The sequence below is a fragment of the Salvelinus namaycush genome, chromosome 1 (assembly GCF_016432855.1).
Source record: "Salvelinus namaycush isolate Seneca chromosome 1, SaNama_1.0, whole genome shotgun sequence".
Classification (NCBI taxonomy): Eukaryota; Metazoa; Chordata; class Actinopteri; order Salmoniformes; family Salmonidae; genus Salvelinus; species Salvelinus namaycush.
This window is the reverse complement of record NC_052307.1, coordinates 52699525-52720137: the sequence shown is the minus strand read 5'-3', so window position 1 is coordinate 52720137 and position 20613 is coordinate 52699525. Positions and strand designations below refer to the sequence as shown.

The following is a 20613-nucleotide window of genomic DNA, read 5'->3' as shown; positions in this document are numbered from 1 at the left end:
ATGACCTTTGCACACTTCTCACACCTAAGAACCTCCCTCCTACACACTGCTGTCACATGCCCATAAGCTTGACACCTATAACAACGTAATGTATTCGGCAGAAAAGCTCGTACAGGACAACGTATTGTAACGACCCTGGGTTTATAAGCGCGCCCAGGGTCGTTACAGTATATATCCTAACATCACTTTGTCGGGCAAAGACTCAACATTATTGGGTAGGATTTAGACATCCACTGTCTTTTGTCCACACTCCAGTCCAGTTGGCGGAGGTAATGCACCTTAAAGTTGGTTGCCAAGCGCCATATAAAATCACTGAAGAAGAAGAAGAAGGAAGTTGAGGCCGAAGGGAGTTCGCGCAAAATTAAACGATTTTCGTTGTCCTCTCGTCACATTTCTGGCTGTACAATGGATTGGAAGGGAGATAACGGCGTAAGTTTAACTTTACAGTGATTCTTGATTGAAGAGGAAGGGAATACTTGCTCTCTATTTAGAGCGGTGCTAAAATAGCCAGCATATCTAGCTAGATAGCTAGTTAGCCTAAGGTTAGACGCTTCATGAACTGGCAGCAAGTTTGGGGAAATGCCATTGAGAAGAGGTAGCAGTCATGCACGCCAAGGCAGATAGGTAGCTAATAACTAAACTAGCACTGATCAGTAGGTATGTAATGTCAGATTACCAACAACATTTCAGACAACTGTCATCGTCTATGCAGCTGACGTTATTCAGTATAGCTACTGTAGCTAGGTTGGTTAGGTAGCTGTATGTGTGTGTCGTAGAACTGGGAAACTGTATTAGGTAGCTAACGTCCTAACAAAGCTGTAATTCACCTAGTTAACTAACTGCCGAATAGGCATCAACTCACCACGTAGCTGGTAAAAACCTCTTAAGGTTCCGCCCCTTTTTTTCAATTTTCGCCTAAACTAACATACCCAAATCTAACTGCCTGTATCTCAGGCCCTGAAGCAAGGATATGCATATTCTTGGTACCATTTGAAAGGAAACACTTTAACGTTTGTGGAAATGTAGGCGAATATAACAGAATAGATCTGGTAAAAGATCATCCAAAGAAAAAAAAAAACTGTTCTTTTGTATTTTTTTTGTACCATCTTTGAAATGCAAGAAAAAGGCCATAATGTATTATTCCAGCCCAGGTGTAATTTAGGTTTTGGCCGCTAGATGGCAACAGTGTATGTACACTTTTTTGACTGATCCAATGAACCATTACATTTATGTTATGTTTTATTTCAAGACTGCCCAAATGTGCCTAATTTGTTTATTAATAACAACATGTTCAACATTGTGCGCACTCAAACAATAGCGTGGTATTCTTTCACTGTAATAGCTACTGTAAATTGGACAGTGCAGTTAGATTCACAAGAATTTAAGCTTTCTGCCAATATCAGATATGTCTATGTCCTGGGAAATGTTCTTGTTACTTACAACCTCATGCTAATTGCATTAGCCTACGTTAGCTTAACCGTCCTGTGGACGGGACACTGATCTCGAAGAAGTTTTAATATTTGTCCATAGGCTACCAGAGTGAGGACAGACATTTTTCGGAATAAACATGGTGAGTGAAAAACGTAATTAAATAGCCCACTCCCTACCTGGTATTTTATTATGCTGCTATACAACTTTTTATGCATTGTTTGTTGGCAACCTTGTTATTTGCGAAGTTTTTGTAACAAATTCCTGTTGGAACGTAACACAAATTATACCCAGCCATTGTAACTATTTTTCGAGTCACTAGGTCCGTCTCTCAAGTCGAGTCCCAGGAAGAATGGGTCGAGTCAAGGCCAAGTTGTCCATTAAAAAAACTACAAGTCTGTGTCATTATTGAAGCTACCACACAGCCCTTTTCATTATTTTGTCTACAACATATTTTGATTATGTAAGAATTATTTTTTACAAGAAATTCCAAATGCAAGTTTAATAAGTAAATTATTACAAAAATAAATTGCGTACCAAAATATCATGTTCCTGCCAGCCTAGTGTGTCGCACTCTGTAGGCTATAGCCTTGAAATAATTGCAATAGGCCAAAAATATAGCCTAAATAATTAATCTTCGTTCCTTCTTAGGCTATCTATCTGGTTCCTGACCTATTTAGTGTTTATATGCTGTCTAATACGACATATTATATTTGAAATGATGAGTGCTTCTTAGTCACTTTTTAAAGAAAAGTATAGTACAGTACACAGTAGAGCACATGAGTTGAGTAAATTAATGTACTATACTCTATTACTGAACTATACTGTGCTAAATTGTGCTGTACTTTGATGTCCAAACGTGGGAAAAATAAACATCTATAATTGGTTCAGATTTTGCTGGACCAACCTATTTGGTCTTGTTTGGGGGCAAAGCTCATTAACATAATTGCCAGTGTGTAGAATAATACCCACATATGCAAAGGAGGATATTGCATATTTATACCTTTTGTGTACCTATTTAGGATACATTACCATGAAGAGAATGACATTCATATCCATAATTATGCATTTCTGTGGAGTACAGATCAGGGATCCATGATTAAATTCTGTTATCGCAATTCCGTTACTGGGTATAAATCCACTTACTGTAGTTAACCAAAATAATAGATGTGTCATAGCTGGTGCCCCATTTCATTCTGCAAACATTGTTGAATCTTAATTTGGGGATTTAACTGAATTTTTGGAAAATGTGGACAGATAAAAAACTGAGGGAGATTTTACCGAAATTCTGTTAGCACAGTACTTGCATTAAATGGGTTTTTGTAAAATCTTCGGTGTATGTTGTTCAAAGTAGTCCTTGTACATGGAGTTTTTATGGTTTGTTAAACTTTGAAATCAATGTTTTTTGTTTGGCATACATTTGAGTCTCACCGCAATTCCATTACCACATAATTGCCTAAATGCCATAAATTGTCTGTCTTTTACTTAAATAATGGGGAGGAGCCAGAAAGATCAGGCTACTGGAATTCTTTGCAGTTTGGTTGTTTTCATAATTTTGTCCTTTTTTTTTTTTTTTATCACCTGCCCAATGGGTCAACCTCAGAGCAGGCTCAACTTGCATGACTGCTCAGTTCAATTGCCCGAGGCAGTAGGCCAACCCTTAATGTCAATCACTGCGTACCATCTATTTGCAAGTCAGGCAAACTCACCAAAATTGATCTATAGTTGATAATGTACCCATTCTCTCTTTTTGTGTATTTGACAGGTTCACAACCATGACAGTTGCCAAGGCCACGGGGGTCACTCGCATGGGCCTGCGGTGCATGGATTCGGGGGTCACGGCGCTGGTTTGGCGCACGGGTTCATGCCTGCTTTCCATGGCCAATTTGGCCCACGAGCTGACCAGATAGACCCCACTCAGCAGCCCAAGAAACGGTCGCATATGGATGACAGCAGCAGCTGGGACATTGTCAAAGCAACACAGTAAGATTCACCACTGTTGTGTCTCATATTAAACCCTATTAATGCCCACACAGTGCGATTATTCTGCTCCCAACCCCATAGCTCAGATCAAAAGTAGTGCACAATATGGGTAATATATTTTCATTTGAAATCATCCCTGGAGATCCACAAAGCAGTAGTGATCAGATTAGTAAGAATAACACTTTGCATTCGGGTCAAATGGCAATACTGAGGACTGAATAGCTTTCAGGGATTGCAAACTCGTCACTCTTTGGCGATATTCATCTACGTGAATCGTGTAGATCTGTAAAGAAAACTATTGGGGGTGAGGTGACGCACGCAAACAGATCTTCTCCCTGTGTGATCACTACCTTCTCTGGAGACTGTCAGCATGCACTCCAGGCAACAAACTTGTTTCCTTACTGGGAATTTTGGAGTGCAACCTGTATTCAAAATTGTGCTGTAATTATAGTTGATAATGCAAATTATAGTTGCATGTATGTTTTCTACAGGCCAAATTATTACACACGGAAGTTATTAACGTTAGCTAGCTGATATTAGCTGACTTTAGCTAGCTAACTACGTTAGCATTTAAGTTGGCAAACTAACATTAACACTCGCTTGCCTCAGCTAACTACATTTTTCCTCAGCTTACGTCACGTCTGTGTGTAATAACCCACAGAACACATATATGCATTGGAGGAGGCGCAGGATTAACTTCAGGGTAAATCCATTTTTAATTCAATCACTTTTTGACAACATACCTTTTCTGATTTAAACAAAACTTTCCATACATGTTTGCCGATGGAAGAAGTGGTCAGAAAGTGACTTTTTAGACCTGAATGACAAAACATTCAGGAGATGAAGGTGCTCAGTTTATCCATTTTGCATACCATACCATGAGATATGTCTTCATCACTGGAAAAGACAGTTTGCTGTAATTTAAAAGCTTCCAAACAGGATTGTCATTATTTTATAATAAATAAATGGGAGGGGATTATAACAATTATGGCATTTATTAACCTTTTTAAGATAATTATTTTAAAAAATGAGTAAACATGTAGCTTAGACCCTACTTTACATCATCTGAGGGTTGTGTGTTGTGCCCGCTATCGTTTGAGACACATGCTCTTGAATACAGGGTGGATGTCATTTCAATCATCAGCGGTTTCCATTAACTTGTGCAGTGCTCAAACACCGTTACTCATTTAGACAAATGACGCGTTAATAGTCGACAGCCTGTATGCCCTCCCATCAACAGTGCCTTCAGAAAGTATTCATACCCCTTGACTTTTTCCAAATTTTGTTGGGTTACAACCTGAATCTAAAATTGATTGCATTGAGTTTTTTTTTGTAACTGGCCTACACACAATCCCCCATAATTTCAAAGTGGAATGATGTTTTTAGAATAAAAAGGAAAAGCTGAAATGTCTTGATTCAATAAGTATTCAACCCCTTTGTTATGGCAAGCTTAAATAAGCACAGGAGTAAATATGTGCTTAACAAATTAAATACAAATGTATTAGTCACATGCGCTGAATACAACCAGTGTAGATCTTACTGTGAAATGCTTACTTACAAGCCCTTAACCAACAATGCAGTTGTAAGAAAAATAAGAGTTAAGAAAATATTTCCGAAATAAACTAAAGTTTGAAACAAATAAAAAAAATAACATGAGGCTATATACAGGGGGGTACTGGTACCGAGTCAATGTGTGGGGTTACTGGTTAGTAGGTAATATGTACATGTAAGTAAGGGGTAAAGTGACTATGAATAGATAATAAACAGCAAGTAGCAGCAGTGGAACAAAAATGCCATTTGATTAACTGTTCAGCAGTCTTATTGCTGGGGGGGTGAAACTTTTTGCTAGTCCTGTCTGGTCCAGCGACGGTGGGTTTGTGTCCATAGATGACATTGTTGCTGGTGATATCTGGTGAGGACCTGCCTTACAACAGGCCTACAAGCCCCCAGTCCAGCCTCTCTCTGCTTATTGCGGACAACCTGAGCACTGATGGAGGGATTGTGCGTTCCTGGTGTAACTCGGGCAGTTGTTGTTGCCATCCTGTACCTGTCCCGCAGGTGTGATGTTGGGATGTACCGATTTTGTGCAAGTGTTGTTACATGTGGTCTGCCACTGCGAGGACGATCAGCTGCCCGCCCTGTGTCCCTGTAGCGCTGTCTTAGGCGTCTCACAGTACGGACATTGCAATTTATTGCCCTGGCCACATCTGCAGTCCTCATGCCTCCTTGCAGCATGCCTAAGTCACATTCACGCAGATGAGCAGGGACCCTGGGCAATTTTTCTTTTGGTGTTTTTCAGAGTCAGTAGAAAGGCCTCTTTAGTGTCCTAAGTTTTCATAACTTTGACCTTAATTGCCTACCGTCTGTAAGCTGTTAGTGTCTTAATGATCGTTCCACAGGTGCATGTTAATTGTTTATGGTTCATTGAACAAGCATGGGAAACAGTGTTTAAACCCTTTACAATGAAGATCTGTGAAGTTATTTGGATTTTTACGAATGATCTTTGAAAGACAGGGTCCTGAAAAAGGGACGTTTCTTTTTTTGCTGAGTTTACATATGAGATGGGTGACGTAATATTTACAAACGATTAAAGTGACTACGATACCGTAGAATAGTATAGAGTAATGCAAGATACGGAGACATTTATCAAAGTGGCTAGTGTTTCATTTCCTTAATGGCCAGTGATTCCTAATCTGTCTATAGGCAGCAGCCTCTGTTGTGCTGGAGATGGCTGTTTAACATTCAGTGGTGTAGTATAGAATACAATACAGTATATACATTTGAAATGGGTGATGCAATATGTAAACACAATTTAAAAGTGACAAAGATACCGTAGAATAGTGTGGTTTGTGGTTTATACATATGAGACGAGTAATGCTAGATACGCAACATTGTTAAAGTGGCCAGTGATCCCTAATCTATGTCTATAGGCAGCTGCCTCTGATGTGCTCGTGATGGCTGTTTAGTCAGGCAATGCATTCCGTGAAGAGTCGTTCATAATCTAGACCTTGTTTGAAATAAGAAATAATCGTACAGTAATCTGTGGCACTCAGTCATGTTGTCAACAAGGCAGCGTGATGCATAGTTCAGATAACATACATCACTTTTCCATAAAATATACACTACCATTTAAAGGTTTGGGGTCACTTAGAAATGTCCTTGTTTTTGAAAGAAAAGTCAAAAATGTTGTCTTTTAAAATAACATCAAATTGATCAGAAATACAGTGTAGACATTCATTTTCTAAATGGCTATTGTAGCTGATTTTTGATGTACGCATACGTAGATATTCCAGAGGCCCATTATCAGCAACCATCACTCATGTGTTCCAATGCCATGTTGTGTTAGCTAATCCAAGTTTATCATTTCAAAGGCTAATTGTTTATTTGAAAACCCTTTTGGAATTGTTAGCACAGTTGAAAACTGTTGCAATAAAAATGGCCTTCGACTAGTTGAGTATCTGGAGCATCAGCATTTGTGGGTTCGATTTACAGTCTCAAAATGGCCAGAAACGAAGAACTGAAGGCTATTCCATGCGAGAAATTGCCAAGAAACTGAAGATCTGGTACAACGCTGTGTACTACTCCCTTCACAGAACAGTGCAAACTGGCTCTAACCAGAATAGAAAGAGTGGGAGGCCTCGGTGCACAACTGAGCAAGAGGACAAGTACATTAGTGTCTAGTTTGAGAAACAGATGCCTCACAAGTCTCAACTGGCAGCTTCATTAAATAGTACCCGCAAAACCCAAGTCTCAACGTCAACAGTTGAAGAGGTGACTCCGGGATGCTGGCCTTCTAGGCAGAGTTCCTCTGTCCAGTATCAGTGTTCTTTTGCCTATCTTAATCTTTGGTGAATGGCACGACAATGGGCCTCAGGATCTCGTCACAGTGATATCAGGATCTCAGGCCTCAGGATCTCATCGTCTGTGTATTCAAATTACCATTGATTTTTAAAATGCAATTGAGTTTGTTGTCCGTAGCTTATGCCTGCCCATACCATAACCTGTGGTGGAAATTCTAACCAAGCGACAGAGACTTTATTTCTTCAAACAATCATTCTTTAATATCGTTTTAATTATTGCAATAATGAAGCTGGTCAATGACCACGCTTAAGTGTTCGCTGAGAGGCCAACGAGCAGAACTGAGCCACAGTATCTTTATAGTTAAGACACATCCTCCTGAATACGTGACAAACTGCAGATGTCTGAAATGGGTCAAAAGGTTAGGATTTGTATGTGAGAAAGGAGTATTCACCCAGCTAGATAGCGTTTACTGTGAAGACTCTTCCAATTGTGTAGAAACCAGGGTTTGGCCCCTAAGACGAGGTTCCTCCCATCAGCCGTCCACACCAGAGACATCTCCCTGGTACGTCACAGTATACAAACACCAACTCATTCTATGGAATGCAGGTTTTATCACCAAGTCATCATAAATCAATTGCCAGTGCCAAGCCCCAGAGGCCCAACTCAGTCCCACAGACACAGATGAGACAGGACTGAGAAACCTTATTCGATTGCACGATTTTCTACCATAAACCCCACTTTCACCATGGGGCACTCTGTTCACAACATTGACATCAGCAAACCGCTCGCCCACAAGATGCCATACACGTGGTTGCCGGTTGTGAGGCCGGTTGGACGTACTACCAAATTCTCTAAAATGTCATTGGCGGCGGCTTATGGTAGAGTAATTAACATTAAATTATCTGGCAACAGCTCTGGTGAACATTCCTGCAGGCAGCATCCCAATTGCACACTCCCTCATAACTTTGTTGTGTGATAAAACTGAACATTTTAGAGTGGCCTTTTGTCCCCAGCACCAAGGTGCACATGTATAATAATTACACTGTTTAATCAGCTTCTTGAAATATCACACCTGTAAGGTGAATGGATTATCTAGGCAAAGGAGAAATTCTCACTAACAGGGATGTAAACACATTTGTGCGTAAGTTATTTGTGCGTATATGGAACATTCTGGGATCTTTTATTTCAACACCTGAAACATGGGACCAACACTTTACATGGTGCATTTATCTTTTTGTTCAGTGTAGTTTTTATTTGGAAGGCAGATAGTTAAAAAAAAATCAAAAGCAATCACTTTTGCATGTGAAAACTACACAGAATACTAGTGCTTAACCTACATCACTTTTGTTTTAAGCCGACTTTGCCGTTGGCCAGAATAGGGCACCCGGCTCATGGCAGGCTGCCCGGTTCCCAAACAAATGCAGTCACTTTTCACTCGGTGCAAACTACGCCAGCCCGGGCCGGCTTAATCGAATCCCCTCCTTGATACCAACAAATAATGGTGTTTCTCATATCAAAATGAATGACTGAGCACAGAATGCAACCCTATGCGTTCTACAAATAGAATATCAAACCGAGTTCAGAGTGATGTCATTCAGAATGAGTTCTCCATAAATTATCACGTGTGACAGCTGTTCGAGCAGCCAGATTCATCCCTTAACCACACTGGCTACTCAGCTGCTTTTCTCCGTCTGTTGTTTCTGCGCATCCATCAGTTTTTAAAATGTTATTTAGCCGTGATGATGAGTGGGGTGTGCAGAGAGTGATGGGGTTTCTTCTTTTGTTGTTTAATTATTGGAGCGGTTGCGCGAAGTGGATACTTTTTTATTTTGTTTGTAAGACCAAACGGGCCAGTCTGACTTCGCTGTCACGCGGTCTCTTGAGTTCCACTGCCAAAGAGGAAAAACGGAGCACCGTGACAGTCGTGCTTGAGCTTTTACATCACTTAAAACCGTGAGTTTCTAGCCCAAACCACTCAAAAGTTATGCTCTATATTACCGGAGCTACTGTACCTTCTTCCCTTTCTACGCGAGTTGGTGCACATTTGATAGAATTTTATTAACCATGTTGCGGGCTGTTTTAAACTACTAGCGAGCCGTGAATTTTTGGTTTGATAACAAACAATTTTCTTTAGTCATGTTACCTTGGCTATGCACAAATGTGGATGGCACAGGAAAAATTGAAAATTGATAGATGGCTTACTCAGGGATGCATATGCCTTATCAATGTAATTCTAAGCTAAATCGGAATCAAATCTATCAATATTTCTGGTGTTCCTTAAATTCTGGTTGGTGCCAACATTTTAGTCATTTATCAGATGCATTTAATCAGAGCGACTTACAGGGGTGAGTGCATACATTTTCATACTTTCCCCCCCATACTGGTCCCCCATGGGAATCGAACCCACGACCCTGGTGTTGCAAGCACCATGCTCTACAAACTGAGCCGCACGGGACCACGTGCTCGGTTTTGTTCCTGTGAAAATCCTGCATCCTTCCGGCAACTTCTCTCTCAAACTCAACATCTCTGTTCTCCAACCAGACCATGTAACCATGTAGTCATGCATGCTAATAACTAGCATAACTTTTCTGACCAAATGCAGAAAAGCCATGGCATCAATTTATGAACATGACTAAATACTTACCCCTAGTGTCAGTACATAGATATGACATGACAGAATCTTGTAGTTTACCACTAGTTGGAAAAATGGTAACCTCATTTAGTGTACCAGATTTTCCTTTTGATTCATGCTTATATTCCAGTACACCTTCCAGAATATTTTACCAGAGATAGATAGATGGATAGAAAGATGTATTCTATGGGCGAGTGGATCGATTTTCAATATCTTTTCCCCCGTGCTTGGATTCTAGGTTTGGTATACTGGACCGATGTAAGGAACTGGTGGAGGCCGGTTACGATGTGAGGCAGCCTGACAAGGAGAATGTCTCCCTCTTACACTGGGCAGCCATTAACAACCGCGCAGAGGTGGTCAAGTAAGGACTCTACATCAAACACGTGTCTGATTAGGAATTTAGATTTAGATTTTGAATGTAGAGTTTTTTTCTTACAAACAACAATCCAATGTCATTCCCAAAGAGGAGCCCATGCTAAGCGGAAGATTGCTGTGCAAAGATATTGGTAGGTGTATTTTTAATATGTCCGTTCAATGCTCTTTCATAGGTATTATATAACCAAAGGGGCCGTCATAGACCAGCTAGGTGGTGACCTGAACTCCACACCCCTGCATTGGGCCATAAGGTAATTGCTTTGTTGGTAGGCAAGGTCACCCCTCTCTCCCTCTCTATCCACCCTTACAGTTTCGGTCAAATATATTGGCACCCTTACGTGATTTACTATTTCTTCTCAGATACGTTTTAAATGGAAAACTTGCGTTGTTCACAAGTGTATTTGTTTGATTCACTTCAAACTAAAAAATGGCCTGGACTAAATTATTCAAATGAATTTGGTTGGAGGCAAGTTCTCATTTACTGTGTAATAGAGCCAAACAGGGAAATGGTTCCAATCATTTTTTTTATAGGGGATTTTTAGAAGAGCTTAAAATAAGGGCTTACCCTGGCGTGACGTTTTGATAACCGTGTGAATCTCTCTCGGACAAGGGGACTTTTATAAATGTATTTGCCTCTATTTACTCTCAGATTAAAAAATGCTAATTAGCATCAAAGTAGACATCATGCAAGACTACAAATCCCTGCAAGCTCCTGCACGTCATCTCTAGCTGACACCTTTGCAAACAGGTATTGTCAATTTAAAACTTGCACAAGACTGTTCACAGAATTGTCCATTTATTCATTACTACATTTAGCTAACATTAGATTGTTAATCCAGAGATTCTTACCTTTGCCTCAATTCGGCAGTCTCGTCCAGATCATTGCATTTATAGTCCTTTATGATAGCCACATTAGCAACTAATTAGCGTTTCATTTTGGGGGGGGGGGTAAAATACAAGTGAATATATTGATAAGTCACCTTGTCCTAGAGAGATTTACATGGTTATCAAAACGTCAAGCCAGGGTAAGCCTACACGAAACACGACCCTTTTAAGTGTTTCTAAAATCCCCTACGGGAAAAATGAATGTTGGAAAAAAGATTGGAACCATTTCCCTGTTTGACTCCAAGGTTTTATGGGTATTGTGACTCATACCGTGGTGCTTTATTTATCTCATCATGGTAAGTTGCAGGTGCTTACAGGGTAAAAATAGCCATTCAACCACTTAAAAAAAAAAAAAAAAAAAAAAAAAGAACATTCTGCTCCATTGAAAAAGTGTAAGGGTGCCAATATATTTCACCGGATCTGTACCTACATAGCGCTAAGAAGGTTTTCAATCAGAGTTATGAATTGTGTTATGGGGTACATATAAATATGGTTTGGTGATTTTATGTTTGGTTGTCTGTGGACAGGCAGGGCCACCTCTCCATGGTGATCCAGCTGCTGCGGTACGGAGCCGACCCATCTATGGCCGACGGGGAGGGCTACCGCAGCCTGCATCTGGCAATCCTCTTCCAACACATGCCCATAGCAGCCTACCTCATGGCCAAGGGACAGGTGAGACTCTCTTTCTCTCTTGCTCTCTTTTTCTCTCTCAGCCACACTCATTCTTGTGCTTTCTCATCCTTACTTTCTCTTTTATTCTCCCTTCAGTCTAACAAGTGTTTAGTTATTTTTTTTTCTGTTGTAGGAAGTTGACCTTCCTGACTCAAATGGGCAGACACCCCTGATGTTGGCAGCACAGAAAATCATTGGGTACGTTTCCCTGCAACCCAATGATTATTTGTTTCTTTTCCATGTATTCTTACAATAACATATGTCCTCAATAACTGGCCTATTAGGCTGTTTTGGTAATGTACTACTAAGAAAGGTCATGGTTAGGGTGGGGCGATCTGAAATCGATAAACCAATAATTGAATGCAGGCCCGAGCCCACTAACTTCCTGATGAAATGCAATGCGTCGGTGAGTGCGGTGGACAAAGTGAACAGGAACTCTCCGCTGCACTGTGCCGTGCTGGCGGGAAACGTAGACGCCGCCCACATCCTGCTGGAGGCCGGGGCTAGCGTGGATGCCGAGAACGCCAACGTGAGAACCTGATCACACACACACACACACTAATTAATCCTATCGTAAATGTGAGCTCCTGGAGGACACTATGGCTGCCATATAGCGATGGGTTGTCTTCACACACAGTTACACACCTCGGGTTGGGGGGGGTTATCAATTCATAGACTAAATCGATGCATGCATCATACTCAGGATGTTACTAACATATAAGGCTCTGAGATGCATGTGTTGGCCTATTTGAAAGATGGACATGTGCATATTTATTTGCTATAGTAAATCAAATCACATTTTATTGGTCACATATACATGGTTAGCAGATGTTAATGCGAGTGTAGCGAAATGCTTGTGCTTCTAGTTCCGACAATGTGGTAATATCTAACAAGTAATCTAACAAATTCACAACAACTACCTTATACACACAAATGTAAAGGGATGAATATGTACATATAAAAAATATGGATGAGCGATGGTCGTAGTGACTATAGTGTGTGAGGTTAACTAAGGATTGTGAGTGTGATGATGGGACTGTGTTGTGTTTGTCTTCTCAGGGTCACACTCCCATAGACCTGGCCCATCAGGTGCACAGCCCCCTGCTCATCCACATGCTCAACCACATCAAGCAGGAGAGGATACGCTCCAGCTCCCGCTGCCTGCGCCTAGTTAACCGATACAGGGTATGGACACCACAAACACATTTTTCCTCTGCCTATGTTACTTCAACACACAGGGTGTGGGGCACTACACTTTCATATACTCAACAAATGTCTGTGAGAGATGTTATTAACCCATTTTTCCAGCATAAGGGAGAACAATAATTAACCTCTGCTTAAAATAGAGATCCCAACGCTGCAGTGTTTCTCGCATTGTGGTTGAAATGAATATTAGCATTTCTCTTTTTAAAGATTATTTACGTGATTATTTCTCTCTGCCCTTGTCTCTCTCTTTAGGTGTGTCTTCAGTTTATGTTCAGCGTTGCTGTGCTGGGCAGTTTGGGAGCGATAGCTGACTTGAGCTCAGAATCCTGGCTGCTAAAAGGGGTTCTGCTGGCCTGTGTGATGGCTGTGGTCAACCTGGCCCAACGGTGAGAAAGCACATTGGCCGCCCGTGGTCAATCCAGTAGACGAGAGCACACGCCATCACAGCGGTTAGGGTTGATCAGCTGTTATGAGTGTTCTTCAACTGCGACGCATTGAGAGATCCGCGGAGCACCCCATGTCTAGAGCTCTGTTGGTATTACTAGGGACCTCCCGCAAGATGGCGCTCTAATCCTGACTAGTAGCCTGCTTTTATTCATACTGTCCGCGCTTGGTTCCGTCAAATCTCCCCGGGCAATCGTTTGCTGACACGGCTGCTCATTAAGTAGAAAATGTACTCTCTAGGAGCATTTATGGCACAACTCATTTTTCATTTTCACACAAGACTTCTGTGAGTTGAAACGCTGTTATAACGTATACAATAAGTGTGTGTGTGCGCACTTACAGGCAGTTGGCGAGCCAGGCCCTGCAGTCGCTGGTTCCTGCTACAGCTCTCATGGCGTCAGTCTTCTGGATGCTGGTCACCTGGTGCCTGTGGTTCCTGCCTGATATCCTTTAACACAGGGCCTCTACTGACACTCGCACTCCAACCCAGCACAGCACTCTACATTCTGTATTTGCCCAGCATCTAACACTGTACTGAATCAACACTTAAACAGCTCCCCTGTCATTGACTGTCCTAGTCCATCTCGGTCTAGTTCAATCCAGCCCATTCTAGTCCAGCCTAACCAAGTCCGTCTCTTAAGGAGAACCGGAGCTCCTTCCTCCTTGCATATTTGATCATATGGCAGGTAGGCGGGGTACAGTGTATACAGGGGAGACGGCACGAAAGTATAGGGTTCGGGTGGTATTTTCTACCCATGCCGCTCTGGACAATATGTGCTTGAGAGGCTGCAGCACTCGCTGCGCTTTTGCGCCAAGTACATCTCGGTCCAGTATCATGGTTTAAGTGTTAAAGTAGTTAATGCAATATACTGTGTTTCATACCCATAAAATTCAAATCTGGACCTGTCCGTTGTGTTTTTTTCCGTTCATACCCTCTAATCAGGGACTTATTTAGTCCTGGGACACTAGGTGGGTGCAATTGAATTATCAGGTAGAACATGACTTCATGACGTTATGTCCTTAACCCGTCTCCCTACATGGTCCCAGTGCCACGGTACAGGTGTTGTTCACTTTCAACGCCACAGCTCTGCTCTACTACTACCTCCGCTCCTGTAGGACTGACCCCGGCATCGTCAAGGCAACTGAGGAAGAGAAAAAGATGGTAAGGAGCAGGACATCGGGAGAGGCGTTGTTCCATCACTGTTTTTTAAAGACAGCTATAAAAACATTATGGACAGGTCACAACATTTACCCTGGTCAGGCTCGAGGGGTAGTTGGCATGTGACATGGCTGCCAATCTACTTCAATGACATGGATGTGATTTGATTTGGTTGGTCTTCTGTGTCTCCAACAGAATGTGGTGTTGCTGGCAGAGGCGGGCTGCTTGGACCCCAGGATCTTCTGCACTTCCTGTATGGTAAGCCACAAGGACCAAAGTAGACCGGTCACATTCCAACACATTTACTCAAACCATAGCCATTAGCGGGATACTGAAGACTTCCAATTAACAAATATGTTTGCTCAAGCTTTCACATGTTAGGAAATGTGGTTATATGAAGAAATGTTGATTGGTTGTTGTTTTTTGGTTATGCAGATGAAGAAGCCAATGAGGGCCAATCACTGCTTCTCCTGTGACGCCTGCGTGGCAAAACAGGATCATCACTCCATCTGGATCAATGGCTGCATAGGTAACTAAAACCACAGAGCTTATATATTTGTCTACTGTATATTATAGATATAGTTTGTAGGATAATCTACACTAAGCCTCAATACGCACTAATAGGTTTGTGTAGTGGAATACAATCATTGTAGTGGCAGTCAACTAGTATTTGAACACTTGGAAATACAGTATTCTAAGATTAGCTGACTCAGATACACAGCCAGCATTAGCCACGTTGTCAGCACCAGTGTTTTACGTTTTAATGACAAAGTTTCGGTCTTTCTGCCACCCATCCTTACTTTCTTCAGGTGCCAGGAATCACCACTTCTTTGTTCTCTTCCTGCTCTCTCTCTGCCTGATGGGAGCGTGGATGTTCTACGGATGTCTCATGTGTGAGTGACAGTCTCAATTAGTCACGTAGACAATAGTACTTTATTGTACTTTATTTGTGTACATTCTTAAGTAAATGCATTATCTTCTTGCCTGACATTCTCGTATGTGTTTCCAGACTGGTCAAAGCACTGTCCGCTGCACTACCAGGAGGAGGGTGTGTGGGGTGTTATCTCTGCCCTGGTGGGCTGTTCTTCCTGGGTACTGGGCATCTTCTGTCTAGCTTTCTTCCATACCGCCTGGGCTTCCATACTACTGGTCATACAGCTCTACCAGGTAACTGTGTGTGTGTTTTTAGAGGTCGACCGATTTTATGATTTTTAAACGCCGATAGCGATTATTAGAGGACCAAAAAATGCCGATACCGATTAATCGGCCAATTTTTTTTTTTACTGTATATATTTGTAATAATTACAACAATACTGAATGAACACTTTTATTTTAACTTAATATAATACATAAATAAAATCTATTTAGTCTGAAATAAATAATGAAACATGTTCAATTTGGTTTAAATAATGCAAAAACAGTGTTGGAGAAGAAAGTGCAATATGTGCCATGTAAAAAAGCTAACGTTTAAGTTCCTTGCTCAGAGCATGAGAACATATGAAAGCTGGTGGTTCCTTTTAACATGAGTCTTCAATATTCCCAGTTAATAAGTTTTAGGTTATAGTTATTATAGGAATTATAGGACTATTTCTCTCTCTACCATTTGTATTTCATATACCTTTGACTATTGGATGTTCTTATAGGCACTATAGTATTGCCAGCCTAATCTCGGGAGTTTATAGGCTTGAAGTCATGAACAGCGCTGTGCTTCGAGCATTGCTAAGAGCTGCTCGCAAACTCAGGAAATTGCTGTTTGAATGAATGCTTACGAGTATTCTGCTGCCTACCACCGCTCAGTCAGACTGCTCTATCAAATATCAAATCATAGACTTAATTATGATATAATATAAACACAGAAATACGAGCCTTATGTCATTAATATGGTCAAATCCGGAAACTATAATTTCGAAAACAAAACGTTTATTCTTTCAGTGAAATATGGAACTGTTACGTATTTTATCGAACGGGCGGCACCCTAAGTCTAAATATTGCTGTTACATTGCACAACATTCAATGTTATGTCATAATTATGTAAAATTCTGGCAAATTAATTAGTCTTTGTTAGGAAGGAATGGTCTTCACACCGTTTGCAACGAGCCAGGCGGCCCAAACTGCTGCATGTACCCTGACTCTGCTTGCACAGAACGCAAGAGAAGTGACACAATTTCCCTAGTTAATATTGCCTGCTAACATGAATTTCTTAACTAAATATGCAGGTTTAAAAAAATATATACTTGTGTATTGATTTTAAGAAAGGCATTGATGTTTATGGTTAGGTACATTGGTGCAATAATTGTGCTTTTTTTAAATCATCACCCGTTTGGCGAAGATGAAGTAGGCTGTGATTCGATGATAAATGAACCGGCACCGCATTGATTATATGCAACGCAGGACAAGCTAGTTAAACTAGTAAAATCATCAACCATGTGTAGTTAACTAGTAATTATGTTAAGATTGATTGTTTTTTATAAGATAAGTTTAATGCTAGCTAGCACCTTACCTTGGCTCCTTGCCAAGGTAATCGGTCGACCTCTACTGTGTGTGTGTGTGTTTATGTAGTATCTATATGATGCTACAATAAAACCTCCAATGCTACAACTGTAAGCATGTTGTATTTGAATAACGTCTTGAACCGCTGTTGTCTCAGAGCTGTTAAAGAACTAATGCATTACTATGTGCACTCGCGCTACATACACTATTTGATTTTTCTCGTTTTGCTCGAGCTGCCATTGTTTTCGCTGTGTATTTCTTTTGATTTGCTCAGAATCAAACGCTGCGTGTATTATTCATGATTGATGTGTTGAAGCCGTCTTGTTGCTGCGCCTTCCCCAGGGCCAGTCCCCCCTGCTGGGGCCCCACTCACACTGAGATGTCTCTCACTGCCTTAATGATGCCGGGCTGGGAGGAGAGCTGGACTGCTATTTGCTTTTGTCTTTTTTTAGGAAATATTTAAACTGATGCATTATTTATCGTTGTTTTATCATAATTTTTTCACGACAGGGACTTGTAAGCCAAAGTGACAATTTGGAGGCATAGTGGCATTTCTATTTTACTTAGACGTGTGTCTGTCTGAATAGATTGCGTTCTACGGCCTGACCACCGCAGAGAGGGCAAACCTGATGCTTCGTCAGAGGAAACTCCCACAATCCATCTCCCTCAGACAGAACCCTTACAAGTAAGTGGTCTTCATCAGGCTAACCTGCCGATTCCGTTTACTTGGTGACAAAAGCAATAAGCAGTGTTCCCTCACACTATTTAGGATTGTAGCCCAGTGCTTCCCTTTCACTTTCTCCATTCTTCTCTTTTCTCTCCCTCCCTAGTTTGGGTGTGGTGCGTAACCTGGTGTCGTTCTTCCAGCTGCGTTGCTGTGGGCTGTTCAAGCCCGCCATGGTCGACTGGACCCAGCAGTACCCACCCGGCCGAGACCACATGATGTTCGGCCACCCCGACATCGTCTGACCCCACGGGGTCAGAGGGCAGCTAGGGCTGGGTCCGCGGTCGTTCTGGACCAAACGGATTAATCTTGTTTATTTTTTAATCTTTTGTATATTTTGGACAGCCTGTGAAGAAACACCACTACAAAGGGAAATAGCATGGAAGAAGTTGTACAGATTTTTTTTTTTTTTTATGCGTTTGCTTTTTGTACAGACTGCTGCTGCTTTACGCTGGTATATATTAATGAGGGGGAAAAAAGGAAAATTTGAAATATAATTTGTGTGAAGTCAAATTAGCCTTAATATGGCTTAAATTGTATATTAAGTTAGTCAGTGTTTTTATGAATATAAATATAGTTATATTTTGATCAATGTGTTTTTTTTATAAAGAATGATCTTTTAAATGTCTGTTTTACAGTGTTCGCAAGAGGCTGTGAGTGTTTTTAGATTGAAGGACCAACACCGTAGACAGTTTAAGCAAAGCATTGCTTTGTCAGTCACTGAACTCTTTTTATTGGAGCATGCAGTGCATACATTTTCTCTCGAGCAGTTTTTCTAATACTGGTACTGTACCTCCTAAGTATGCTCATTTTCTATCCAGCCTTTCTCGACAGTGGACACACACCATTGCTGTTTCCGATTCCCTCTCCCAGAGGTGTGCACTCGTTCACTCCCCCTTGTGGATTTAGAAGGAATGAACGGGTGGAAGAAATATGGTGGACAGTGTACTGTTGGCAGCTGTTACACAAATTGAGTGCTTTTACATCCATTAAGGGTGAACTAGTGCCCACTATTGAGAGAAGGCAAGGAATCGGAACTCAACCCATATCGCAACAATCCAATATCCAACCACCAACCACCATCCTACGAACTATGCTCTTCTCTTTCAGCCTTAACGCAACTGTCTTGAGATTTCCAGTCATTTCGATTAATGACCAACTGTCTTATGTTATCGTCACCAAAACGAAAGACCTATTATTCCATTAGTTATGTTTTTGTTATCATATTAGGACTTTGTATGCTAACGTTTGGCTTCAAGTCATGCTAAGAAAAATGTTCTCGTGGAATACCATTCCTACGGATAGAAATCAAGTGATATTTCCGTGTGAAAATGTCACGGGATGCATTTGATTCACTGTTTACATTTTGTGTTGAAGGTCACACTGATGGTGTGCACGTCCGACAGGGTGTGGCTTTGATCAGACTGGACAGTTTTATTATGTTTGACCTGAAATGTCATGCGATGGACATTAGCATCCAAGCTATGTTGCTTTTTTCTTCTTCTTGTTTTCTGCATAACCACATGAAGTAATGTGCCATTGTAACTCGCTGCACTGGATATTAGAATAAAGCATTGCAAGTTGGTTTTTACTATGGCGTCAGAAAGCCTTTTGAGTTCGATACTGTATGTGAGCTTTGATTTATGTCCCCACGACTGCTTATGGAGAGATGTGGTATCTTCGTGTTCCAATCGATCTTCCATAGCCATGTGAAGACATGGTAAGTAAAACTGTAATGATCCTCTTATTTACCTCTTTTTTTATAATTGATATGTTGGTATTCATTTTCATATTTGGGTAAGCCTGTACTAAGTCAGGCTCCCAATTTTACTTATGTTATCCACACCACAGGAGACAGTTTTAATGAAACAAATGATGCATTCCAAGACCTCTTTAATTGAAGCCAAAGAAAGACACCAGTCAAGACATCATTCCTTTACTTCACACCATCTCATTGCAGGTAAAACAAATTGTTTAAATCCATGTACACACACCCTCATCAGCCTCCTGCAGTTGATGCACTTTTAATTAGAAAAAGCTTGCGCATGGGCGCCCAGACATAAGTTTTGGATAGATTAACGCAAATGTGTTTGGTAATTAGCGTTGCCTTGTTTATTTAAATTACACCGGTATATTTATGAGCGCAGATGAAATCTATTAATAATGAATTAAAAACACAGCTGGAGGCATGTTTGTGTAGCCGTCTTCACCAGGCAGCACATTAACACAGAACAGAAATATGACTTAATTATGTGTTTCCTTCCCTCTTGTTTTCATGTTAATTTGTTTTTAATGTGGAGAGAGATTATAAGCTAAACGGCTTGTTGGCTTTTGTTTGGCGCTTTATGTTTTTGCCTCAAAGCTTCCTATTTCTTTTGAGGTCCGCTTATGTTCTATTGTGTTGCACTTTCAATATATTTTGATGAGAATCATCTGGTTATAATTGATTCATGCCATTTGAGGTCTACCCATCCTATACACCGTTCATAGGTGACTGTCTGTATTGTAACCAGGTGTGTGTGCTGGTCCAGGTTGTTTGACGTACAGCTCGCTTTGATATGATGACTCTTAGATCAAAAATGTCCTTTTTATGCAAATGCAGCAGTGCTGTTTCTTCCATTGCCTTGAACACAAGAAAGGAATGTGCAGTTTATACAAGCTAGACATCGCTTCTCTCGCCATCGTTTGGTGTGTTGGTAAATGCTGCGACGTAAAATCCTATGGGTACAAATCCAGCTGAGACTCGACAATGGTAAGGCAAGGTTTTAAGAAATGTAGTATACAAGCTAATGGTGAAAATGCTCAAAATGCTCT

The 20613-nt window shown here is 41.0% G+C and overlaps 1 protein-coding gene across 1 annotated transcript; it reads left to right on the top strand.

Annotated features, from left to right (window-relative positions):
* Positions 1–326: 326 nt before the first annotated feature.
* On the top strand, positions 327–20599 carry LOC120045368 (putative palmitoyltransferase ZDHHC13). The gene is made up of 17 exons (XM_038990247.1): positions 327–429; positions 3194–3411; positions 10083–10205; positions 10393–10470; positions 11632–11776; positions 11910–11974; positions 12143–12305; positions 12836–12961; positions 13235–13368; positions 13769–13869; positions 14464–14588; positions 14781–14843; positions 15021–15114; positions 15395–15478; positions 15595–15752; positions 17663–17760; positions 17906–20599. The coding sequence occupies exons 1-17, from the start codon at positions 406–408 to the stop codon at positions 18042–18044; spliced, it is 1938 nt and encodes a 645-aa protein (XP_038846175.1). The 5' UTR covers positions 327–405; the 3' UTR covers positions 18045–20599.
* Positions 20600–20613: the final 14 nt, after the last annotated feature.

Coding starts and splice junctions, on each gene's coding strand:
- LOC120045368 (XM_038990247.1), top strand. CDS start 406: ATGGATTGGAAGGGAGATAACGGC. Junction 14,589..14,780: donor CTGAGGAAGAGAAAAAGATG/GTAAGGAGCAGG, acceptor TGTCTCCAACAG/AATGTGGTGTTGCTGGCAGA. Junction 15,479..15,594: donor GTTCTACGGATGTCTCATGT/GTGAGTGACAGT, acceptor ATGTGTTTCCAG/ACTGGTCAAAGCACTGTCCG.